At 46.0% G+C, this 11438-nt stretch overlaps 3 protein-coding genes across 3 annotated transcripts; 1 reads left to right on the forward strand and 2 right to left on the reverse strand.

The window, feature by feature from the left end:
* The first annotated feature begins 472 nt into the window (after positions 1-472).
* On the forward strand, positions 473-3619 carry LOC134182890 (uncharacterized). Its single transcript, XM_062650332.1, has 3 exons — positions 473-592; positions 644-1150; positions 2038-3619. Exons 1-3 carry the CDS (start codon positions 473-475, stop codon positions 2983-2985), a joined length of 1575 nt encoding a protein of 524 aa, XP_062506316.1. The 3' UTR covers positions 2986-3619.
* Positions 3620-7345: 3726 nt separating this feature from the next.
* LOC134183745 (zinc finger MYM-type protein 1-like) lies at positions 7346-8165 on the reverse strand. The gene has a single exon (XM_062651337.1). The coding sequence runs from the start codon at positions 8156-8158 to the stop codon at positions 7490-7492; it is 669 nt and encodes a 222-aa protein (XP_062507321.1). The 5' UTR covers positions 8159-8165; the 3' UTR covers positions 7346-7489.
* A 1-nt stretch (position 8166) lies between these two features.
* LOC134182891 (zinc finger MYM-type protein 1-like) lies at positions 8167-10218 on the reverse strand. The gene is made up of 3 exons (XM_062650333.1): positions 9985-10218; positions 8225-9863; positions 8167-8175 (listed from the first exon to the last, which is right to left on the reverse strand). The coding sequence occupies exons 1-3, from the start codon at positions 10044-10046 to the stop codon at positions 8167-8169; spliced, it is 1710 nt and encodes a 569-aa protein (XP_062506317.1). The 5' UTR covers positions 10047-10218.
* Positions 10219-11438: the final 1220 nt, after the last annotated feature.

Below are 11438 nucleotides of genomic sequence, written 5' to 3' on the forward strand. Positions count from 1 at the left end.
AGCGCGAGAGGGTCTAGTACGAGACTCGACTGACAGAATGTTCTTGCAGGTTCTTTGGAAAGCGACACAGCTTGTGCCCTTTTTTCGTTGTATTGCTGCATCTCCAAGCGCAACAGCAAGGCATTCTGCAAGCAGTGAATAAACAAAGCGACTATCTCTTGTATTTCCTGAATCCGTTCAGTGTACCTGAAAATAGAATGGCGCACCAAGTATCACGTGACCAAATCGTCATGTCGCAACTCTCTCTTAAAACACGGCTCTGGTCTAAACATACAGAAAGAAAGTGAGACAACGCGGCGTCAACTGGAAGAGCGTCCTATTCCGAGAAGGTACGACGCAGTGCTTGCTGCTACAACAAATCGTGTCGCGGTTGATGACCAATTTGTTTCGTGGTAAGCTACTAAGAAGTGAAACTTCAACTGTCCACCTTTAGGCGGTGTCCACGTCCACGCGACTCTAACCTGAACAAAGAATGGCTGACCGTCATACGTCTACTTGCCCACTCGTCAGTCTTCTTCTTGTCGTTGTTGTTGTCTTCAATGCCGTTCCTGCCATCTTCTTCGGGTTGTCATCAAGTGAAAGTGAACCAGAGGTATACGACGTCGTATCTAGCTAATCCCATCTAGCTGTGTCTTTTTTGTAGAGTATTAACATGGAGTCAACAGACAACAGCTCTCAGGTATGCGACATAAGGAAAGTGCAATCAGACTTTCGGTTCCAGTTTATAGAACACGACTTCTTGCTATCGTCTGCTTGCCAAAGTTACCTTCCATGGATAAACCATTTTCAACTCAGAAACCAGCAGAAAGAGAACAGTTTCAGTAGAATCATCGCTGTTGACGAAGGATGCAAATTGCAAAAGACAGAAATGGACTTGACGCGTCTGCTTGGTCTAACGAGTCTTATCAGTAGAAGATGTCTAGACTACGGTCTTCCTTTCATTTGTAGCTACTTCTACAGACCGTTGGTAAATGGCACGCTGTGCAACGAGCATTGGCCAACAAGAGACCAATGTACTGCAGTCAAGACAGTTTACTGCCAATCAGAATGGAAAATCCTAGAAAGTCTGCAGCAGTCATCTGACTTCTGTATCCCACTTCCTGATTGCAGACATTTGCAAGGTCAAGATCAAAGTGAACCCAAAAGAAAGGTAATAAAATTGAATTTCTAATTTTAGTTGTCGCAATACGAACGTCCTTCCAGAGTTATTAAGTAGAGACTATAGGCACTCTTTAATAAAATTGCTGTATTATTAGCGGCAGCACAGCACTGCATGCTACAATATATAAATCAATCAATCAATTAATCAATCAATCAATCAATAAATAAATAAGTAAGTAAGTAAGTAAATCAATAAATCAATAAATAAGTCAATAAATAAATCAATCAATAAATAAATAAATATATATATATATAAATATATAAATAAATAAATAGATAGATAGATAGATAGATAGATCTTAGATCCCGGATGTGGCATGGCAGCTGGTCATGCTTGCTAACGTCTCTGGTTTCTGAGTGGTTCTGCCCTTAGAAGACGTCACAGCCATCCGTTATCACTATCGATTAAGAGACTACAGTCTTGCAACCTGCTTCGATTTACTAAATCAAATGACGAATGCTTGAGAGCCCTGGCAACTATAAAGATTTCAAGAGAGACTGAGTTGTCATCAACCAGATTTAGTGCCGGCAGTTTCTTGGTTTCCTGAAACTCGACGAGCAGTCTGCATGTTGTGCAAGCCTCTTCAACGCGACTTGGACGATCTGTTTCAAGCTGTCATTCATTCCACCCTGAAAGACTCTTTTCGATGCTGGTTGGCAAGAAGAGACAACATCTCTTAACTTAAAAGTGTTTTTTTGTTGTTGTAATTTCTGCTTTTAATCATTTGTGATGTATAGTCTTCGACTGGACCTCTACATAGCACTCCAGAACTCTACTTCTGTTATAGTGCTACCAGTCCTGTAAACGCTTATTGTACTGTATCGTTCGGTATATTACAATAAAGGACCTTCCACCTTCCATAGATAGATAGATAGATAGATAGTTGCAACCTGCTTCGATTTACTAAATCAAATGACGAATGCTTGAGAGCCCTGGCAACTATAAAGATTTCAAGAGAGACTGAGTTGTCATCAACCAGATTTAGTGCCGGCAGTTTCTTGGCAACTCTTGATACTTCGCCTGGGTGCCTGCAATCAAAAATAAAGAACATCAAAAAGACGATTACGGAATCATCAAATAATCGTCATTTGTCACATCTTACCTCCCTGTCTGTACAAGGTCAAGCGGCTCGATTCAAGGACGTGGAAGCTGAGCACTTTGCCTTGTCCCTAAAATCTCTACCCGATGACTTGTTCAAATGGGCAATAAATGGGCTCCAGGACACCCTCCCATCAGCAACCAACTTACAGTTGTGGAAGAAAATTTCGTGCAATCAATGTCCTCTCTGTCACCAACCCCAATCGCTGTGCCACGTGCTAAATGCATGTCCCAGTCTACTTGATCGAGGTTTGTACAAACAGAGACACGACAATACGCTGAGACTATTTGTGGACTTTCTAAAACGTCATCTTAGTCAACAGTTTTCCATAGTAGCCGACCTACCAGAATCAGTATACAATTTTCCTGTCGATATAACCTGTACCTGCCTTCGTCCAGACATTGTTGTTTGGAATGCCGTCCTCAAAAAGGCCTGGATGCTTGAGCTGTCGGTCCCATTCGAAACAGTCGTGGAAGAAACGAAGGCCCGGAAAGAACGCCGCTATGCTCAACTTGTCAAAGATGCTAACCATCAGTATAAGACGGAGCTTTTGCATCTCTTGGTTGGGTCGAGAGGATTGATTTTTCCTGAAACTCGACGAGCAGTCTGCATGTTGTGCAAGCCTCTTCAACGCGACTTGGACGATCTGTTTCAAGCTGTCATTCATTCCACCCTGAAAGACTCTTTTCGATGCTGGTTGGCAAGAAGAGACAACATCTCTTAACTTAAAAGTGTTTTTTTGTTGTTGTAATTTCTGCTTTTAATCATTTGTGATGTATAGTCTTCGACTGGACCTCTACATAGCACTCCAGAACTCTACTTCTGTTATAGTGCTACCAGTCCTGTAGACGCTTATTGTACTGTATCGTTCGGTATATTACAATAAAGGACCTTCCATAGATAGATAGATAGATAGATAGATTTTATTGAATAATTTCTTTCTCTAGCACAAAAGACTAATGAAAACTGCTGTCTATTCTAATGAACGTAAGACTGAACGTCTGTGAAAGCAAGGTCAAGCGAAGAAAAAGCATAAATTAGTCTTTCCAGCTTCCTTAGAATAACTTTAGCATTGCCTTTCTGAAGTGCAACGCTAATCCGGCGTCTAGACACTGACATAAAATCCTTTTTGTTGTATTGACCATATTCATCCTTGGAGCGATCCCCTAGGGACTTGAGGAAGTTAATGGCTTCCTTGCCCCATCTCCCAAAATGTTCATGTACCAAGGGGATGACATCTGGACGTTGTCCTCCTGGATGGTGAAATTGCTTGTACTTCTCTTTCTTGTGTTGTTCTCGAACAAGGGAGGCATGGCCAGTCACTTTAGCACTAGAGCTAACCACCTCCTTGTTGTAGGGATGAGCTAGCGATAGATAGATAGATAGGGTGTGCACGTATTCTGTGAGCTCCCTATTTTGTCGTCTTTTCTTGCTTTGGAGAGTTTTTCGCTTCAGCTGTCGATCGCATTTCAGTAGCTGACGTCTCTAGCTACCGTTTGATACAAAGAACGCGTCATTTGACGTCAATTTTCATTCATTGTCTTTCACTGATCGAGTAACACGTGATCAAGAAGTCTCAGTCTACGAGGAAACGTCGTGCAGACAGACAGCCAACCAACCTTTTCAGGTCTGTTGCGTGTCTGTTCGTCGTTTTGTATCTTGTGCGCAGAGTTTCTCTGCCGTACGAGTGACTGCGCTGGTGTTCGTCAAAGTCAACATGGCGGCGCACATTGTACGCGACATGTCACTGAGGATTCGAATAGACGAAAGCCTCGCAGTGTCATATGACGAAGTAGAAGAGGCGGTGTTGCAACACGTACGCGTCGACGAAGTAAGCTGCATTGCCAGAGTGCAACGGCATCACTACCAAGTCACACTGAAGAACCAAACAGCAAAAGAGACCCTCCTGACACACGGTGTAGACGTCAAAGCAAGGTATTTCACCTGCGAATGCGTACATAACCAAAGACTCAGTACACAGCAGTAACGTTGTTGATGCCATTTGAAATGGATGATAGTCACGTGACTTCCATACTGTGCAGGAAGGGCACACTTATATCGACTAGAAGGCTAACCAGTAAGAAACACCCGACCATCGAAACGGGTGTCCGATTATTTAAGTTTAAGGATTGTACGACCGACGACTCTCCTAGTCTAATCACGATCGGTCACTACAATCTGGTAGTGAGAGTGTGCGGAAAAATGGTGAGGCATTGCTATCGCTGCAAGAGTGCATCACATTTAGTCAGAGATTGTCCCGAACCGGACACTCGTTCACACGACTACCAGGAAGAGATGGATGCCGACACAAATGCCTCGGAACCCTATCCCTTGCGCGAGAGAGCCGACTCGCCCTGGACATACGACGGTAGATCGTGTGCTGGCACACCCGAACTGCCATATCTAGAAGTAGACAACCCCATCCTAGACGGCGACGGACAACGCGACTCTTCTCTGGGCGCGCCCTCGTCTTCTGTTACAGTGGACAACTCGGACCTTCTTCTGGGGTCCAAGAAGTGGTAGGGGAAGAGTTGACTTCCCAGAACGATGAAGAAGGCAGGCTCCCTGCACAAGCACCAACTCTGGCTGACGATAGCACTCCCGACGAAACTTCGCACTGTGCGCCCGATCCTCACGTAAACGACAAAGTTACAAACCCTTCCGCTGACTCTTCCCACTCCGTCGCTACGACTAGTCTTCAGACCTCCGGAACAGCCGACTGGGCGGAGGCAACCTTATCGGCTAACCGAGATCACAGTTACTTCGACACGGGCGATAAGGACAACCCTGTCTTTGTCGAACCACCTCCCAAAAGAAGTAAACGCAGGAAACAGACACAGAGATATGCGAGAAGCCTTTCTTCATCGCCGGGCAGGTCGATGCGGAGCAGATCACGATCGAAAGAACCGAATGTAATCATTCACGAGGGAGAACCGATGATGCCTTATCGCATGCGCGACGGTACGACGGTTATGAGAAAGCTGCGAAGTGATTCCCCATACTTCAGAAAGAGTAGCGATGCTCCGGAGTCGATCGCTACACTTCCCGACACCCAATAATTGTTCCCTTCTGTCCCACTCTTTCCGTCTAGTCATCTTTCCTCCTTCCCCTCGTCTTAAGTGTCCTCATGTCGGTCTTAACTATTGCTACCTTAAATGTCAATGGTCTTCGTAACCCGTCCAAGCGTTTTGCTCTAAATCGCTTTCTCTGTTCTCTCCACGTTGATATTTTTGGTGTTCAAGAGACTCATTGGACTACAGATGAGGAAGCTCAAGAATATAGTAAAGATTTTCCTTCTTATGATATCTTATGCAATCAGGGAACATCGCAGCAAAATGGTGTTGCTATCCTATTCTCCAAGCGCCCTCACTCCGAACTCTCCTGTACTGGCAGAGATAACGACGGACGACTGATATCGGCATCGGTCAGAATAGAGGGAAGTGTCTACCACATTACGTGTGTATACAGCCCCTGTGCGAGTGTCGACAGAGTACAATTTCTTAGGTCTCGAGTAGAACCTCTCGTGGGACAGTCGAACCATTGGATCCTGGGAGATTTCAACGCTGTCATGGATCCGCGCTTAGACAAATTCAATGCCTCGCGTGACAGACCCGATCCCGGTGCCCGTCGTTTAAGCTCGTTGATCAAGAGCTTTAACTATAAAGATGTCTATCGGTCTAGGTATCCAAACGGTAGAGATTTCACGTGGAAACGACATAACGATCAGTTTACACAGATGTGTCGTTTGGACTTAATATTTTGCAGCGACGATTGTCTCAACGTCAGCGAGGTCCGCATGGACCCATGGCAGTGGTCGGACCACTCAGCGGTGTGCGCTTCCATACCTCTGGAAACCAATACGAACCGAGGTCCTGGTTACTTCCACATGAACGTAGACGTATTAACAGACGGCGAATTTGTAGACAAAGTCGAGAGCTTTTGGACTGAGTGGCGACTTGAAAAAGAACGGTTTCCTTCGATCGTCGATTGGTGGGAGGTGGGTAAGTGTTACTTGCGTGACCTTACTCGCGCTCACTGTGAAGAAAGTGCGAGAAGTAGGCAAAGCCGAAGGAGACATCTCCAAGCCACACTCTTCGAGTGTCACAACCGCCTGTCGGCCGAACGAGAGGATCGTAATATAGACACACGTGATCGTCTGCGTCGAACCGAAAACGAGTTGCGCGCTCTGGACCGCTTGGATGCCGCTGGTGCCAGGGTGCGCTCTCGTCTACAATGGACCGAACGAGGAGAACAGTCGACACGTTTCTATGCCCGTTTAGAACGGCAACGACAGACGAACAATACGATGACAGAGCTGGCTCACGAAGGAAACACTTACAGCGAGACGGAGGGCATGTTAGAAGCAGCGGCTTCCTTTTATGAACGTTTGTATTCTGCCTCCTTTATCTGCCAACAATCAGCCGATCGACTGACCGCAAGCCTCGATCGAAGACTGACCCAGGAAGACAGCGCATACTTAGATAGACCTATTACTGTGCAAGAGATGCGTGTGGCGCTGGCTTCAATGGCGAGCAATAAATCTCCTGGCGTCGACGGCATCCCTGTGGAATTCTACCGTCGCTTCTGGAGTCTGCTCGAGTCAGATCTTCTCGATGTGTATCATGCGGCTCTAAGTAACGGTAGACTCGGCACGAGTCAGCGGACAGGCGTGATCAGACTGTTACACAAAAAAGGAGAAAGGCGGGACCTCAAGAACTGGCGCCGATGTCACTGCTATCGGTCGATTATAAAATCTTAACGAAACTATTAGCGTTTCGCCTGACGAGCGTTCTACAGACAATCGTCCACGAAGACCAGACGTGTTGCGTACCGGAGAGATCGATCAGAGACAGCTGTCGCGTCTTACAAGACACGGTCGACTACTGCGAGGCGACAGACAGGGGAGCCGGACTCGTCAGCCTCGATCAGGAGAAGGCCTTCGACAGAGTCGAATGGTCCTTTCTCGACAAAGTGATGGTAGCCATGAATATTGGCGAGATCTTTCGTTCATACATTTCGACATTGTATCGAGACGTGTCGAGTCGTGTCATTGTCAACGGCTGGATCAGGGGCGTACCGTGGCCATTGGAAGTGGGGGGGCTGAAATACCCGAACACTGACACGCCCCTTTGACAAAAATTGTATTAGTAGCAACAATGCAGACCACAAAGTATTACGTTTACTCGTATACATATATACAGTATGGAGCAGACTAAACAAGCACCTATTTACTGAAAAATCATCCTGCGGTTTCCTCTTGCACAGAACTCTTCTATGAGTTCATCAATAGCTTCCTCTAACTTCAATACCTCTTCTCTCTCAACTGTTAGTAAGGCCAGAGCTGCAAGTCTTTCTTCTTCCATAGAACTCCTAAGCCAAGTCTTTAGACGACGGAGAGTAGAAAAGGAACGCTCAGATTCTGCTGATGAGACTGGAACTACCAGATATATTTGCAAAAGCCTTAAAACTTCTGGATAGCTGTCTCTAAGACCCTTTCCAGCAAACAGCTGCCTAATATGCTGTATTGCCGGTAAATCGGACTCTATTTGTCTTTTTCCATGAGAAGATGCTATCGCCTTTATTTCACCATAGAAGACAGTAAGCTGGTGGTGTAGACGGGAATAGTCAAAATCACTTCTATAAAACTGACAAGCTGTCTGAAGAAGACTCAAGTTTGGTTTGGTCTCTGTCAAGGCATCTGCTAAAAGAGTCTCTACAGCAGTGAGAACGTCATAATCGTTTTCGTTAAATCTTTCTCTCAACTCCATTATCATCGTGTCAACAAGTTCGTTAACAGTCATTCTGAACTGGTCTTTTGGCGTTGCTGGATAATATGGTTCACTTCTTCCCCACTCTAAGCGCTCAGATGCTTTCCGTTTTCGAGCCAAACGAGGCATTTCTAGATCTAGCTCCTCTGCAAGCTTTTCAGTTTGCTTCCAAATCATCTCGAAGTCTCCTCTAACACAATTCAACGCCTCAATTGTGCCCAAAACTTTGGCCTTTACTCCAAATAGTTCTACATGCTTTGCTTGGAGAAATTCAGATAAAACAGCCGTTTTCCCCAAAGTTGCCTCTAGAACAGAAATATAGAAGTAGAATTGAAACGTTTCAACCGACTTCTGAAGAGACACAGCGTCTGCTCCTAATTCTGCATCATCACTTGCAATAGTTTGAAGGGTTTGAACTATGGATTTAAAAGCCACCTTAATGGCTTTAACTGCTTGGTAACGAGAAGACCAACGAGTCTCGCAAATTCTTTTCAGAGTGGTAGCCGGGTTTTCTGAATCCACGGATTCTTGGATGTTCTTGAATCGCATGTGCCTTTTTGCTGACCCTTCCAGTAATTTATATAAGGAATCCACTACACCGAGAATGTTCCGAACATCCTGAACAGAAGTACAAGCTTTGGCAAGGGTTAGGTTTAATACGTGAGCATGGCAGTGGATGTATATGGCTCGGCTCTCGTCCTGTAGAAACCTAGTGCTAACTCCTTTATATCGTCCTCTCATATTTGCAGCGCCGTCATAACATTGTGCTCTCATCATGCATACTGGAATACCGAGCTCTTTCAGTACGTCCTTGAGAAAGTTATGCAATGACTCACCATCAGTTTCCTTAACAGGCCAAAATCCTAGAAAACGTTCGTGCACTGTTACTGTTTCGTCAACATATCGAAGACAAATTGAGAGTTGCTCTTGACGAGAAATGTCAGTCGTTTCGTCACATATTAAACCATAGCATCCGGATTTCCTGACCTCCTCAACTATTCCACGCTGAATTCTTCTTCCACACAATGCAATGATTTCATTTTGTATTTTTGGCGACGTATAGGTAAATGTTCCTTTCAAATGTAAAGCAAGGTCTGGATTATCTAATGCTCTCAAATTCAGTAGCTCTAAGAAGTTCCCTTTGTTTAAGGAACCCTCACTTTCATGATGTCCACGAAAAGGTATGTTCTGGCGACCAAGGAAGAGAATTGTGTGTATGATTTTGCTGAGATTTCGTCTATTGAGCTCTACCCTTCTGGCATAGTCGTCACTAAGGCTTTGTGCCACAGAACTACCTGTAGCCGCAACATGCCTAGCCTGATGCCACATCCCAGAAGCCAAGGAATGAACTGAGCTCAATTCATGTTTTCTAAAGTCATCAAGAGCAGTCTTCCAGTTTCTGAAGCCTTTCCGTGTAAAGGATGGATCAGGACAACCTATTGTACCACTGGCACTGCATTCTGCAAAACGGCAGGAAAAGCAAAAGGCTGCGTCCAACTGTGGACTGTATTCTAGCCATACAAATTTGTCATACCAAGATGACTGAAAGCACCTTTGTTGTTTACCAAACTGTCTTTTAGGAAATGTTCCACCAATCACAGAATCAGCTGTTGGCTGAAAAGGACCTCGAAGAACGTCAGCTGTCTTTGCTCCTAGACAGGGATCTTTCATATTGCACAGAGTCGATGGCGCTATCTCTTCACTGTTATGACTGTCTGCTGACGCTGCAATGGCAGTGTCTGGCATCAGTTTGGTAGTAGAGTCATTTGCTTCCTCAAGTCCCTCCTCTTGCTGTTCAGATTCTGGCAAACTGCGCATAGCCGGCTGGACTAACCTAACACAGAAATTGACATTTTATACTCGCTACTAGAACTATACTCTAGTAAAGAATTGTAACACACCCACTACTGCGTAAACTCTGTTTGACACATATCAGCGTGGACCATAGATCTTACCGAAAACAGTGAGACAGTTTCGTCTGTTTTTTGTACTTCTGGTTTTGCTGATGAGACGACATGGTGTCAGTGAAGTAGTGTTGATCACGGAAACCGATGTCTGCAGCCTAGTGTGAGACACGCATGCTCGGCCTCGAACATCCAGACTGTAAACAGACGCGCACGTTTACAAAAAGCGACGTAACGCTAGTTTTCACCTGACAAAATGGGAAACGCCCACAAAAACTGGGGGGGCTATAGCCCATTTAGCCCATGCCACGGTACGCGCCTGGCTGGATTTCACGAAAGATCCACCCGACACGAGAAGTGCGTCAGGGCTGCCCCTTATCACCCATTCTGTATGTGTTAGTCGCGGAGATGCTATCTTCTACTATCAGAAGTACTGCCATCGCAGGCTTGCAATTGCCGCAGACCCACAGAGTATTGAAAGTGGCACAGTACGCAGACGACACTACCGTAGTTACGACTTCTGACCGCGACTTCCGTATCCTTCAATAGTGTTTATCTTTGTATCAAGACGGCAGTGGGGCACGACTAAATATCTCCAAGTCCCGCGGTCTGTTTGTGGGTCCTTGGAGGGAGCGCACAGACCGGCCCAAGTCTCTGTCGTGGACGACAGACAGCCTCAAACTTTTAAGCATACACGTCGGTGCCGCTCGTTCCCTAAACGAAACGAACTGGCAAGTAGCAATCGACAAGATGCGGGCTGTACTTCACTTTTGGAAACCACGCGATCTTTCCCTCGCCGGACGTTCGTATGTGGCACGTACGCTAGCGGCGTCCAAATTGTGGTACGTGGCTCAGGTAGTCCCGGCACCACCACGAATGATCGACGAGATCAACACGGCCATGTGGAAATTTATCTGGAAAGATCACGCCGAACTCGTAAGCCGACGAGTCTGTTGTCGGAGCAGGCGCAACGGAGGGTTGGCCGGAATCGTAATCCACGACAAAGTCGCTGCTATACAATTACAGTGGATCTCTAGACTGACCAGTACTGGCGACGACAGTTGGAAGTACTTCGCGCGATTTTGGCTAGATCGAGCAGCCAGTCCTTTTACCGACCATCGTGGCCTCTTGTCAGGAAACAGATCTCCCGTTTCCTCGGCCATACCACCTTTCTATTTGTCATTGCTTGAAACCAATCGACGCTTCAACGGTGCCGACAGGACGAGCCCGTCTACATTGTCGGAATTGACTTCACAGTCTCTGTTCGGCAACCCAAACATCACCGATCCGAGCGGCAGACCGTTCTATTCGCGTTCCATGGCGACCGCGGGACTGTGCACTGTCGGTGATCTACGAGAGAACAATAGGTGGAAAGAGATCGCACAATTACAACAACGATATCAAGTCGGACCATACTTTCTTAAAGGATTTGTGCGTATACTGCACACTGCCATACCAGCCGTCTGGTTTACATTGCCCGACACCGAAGCCACTTCGTTATTGTT

The sequence above is a fragment of the Corticium candelabrum genome, chromosome 8, assembly GCF_963422355.1.
Source record: "Corticium candelabrum chromosome 8, ooCorCand1.1, whole genome shotgun sequence".
Lineage (NCBI taxonomy): Eukaryota > Metazoa > Porifera > Homoscleromorpha > Homosclerophorida > Plakinidae > Corticium > Corticium candelabrum.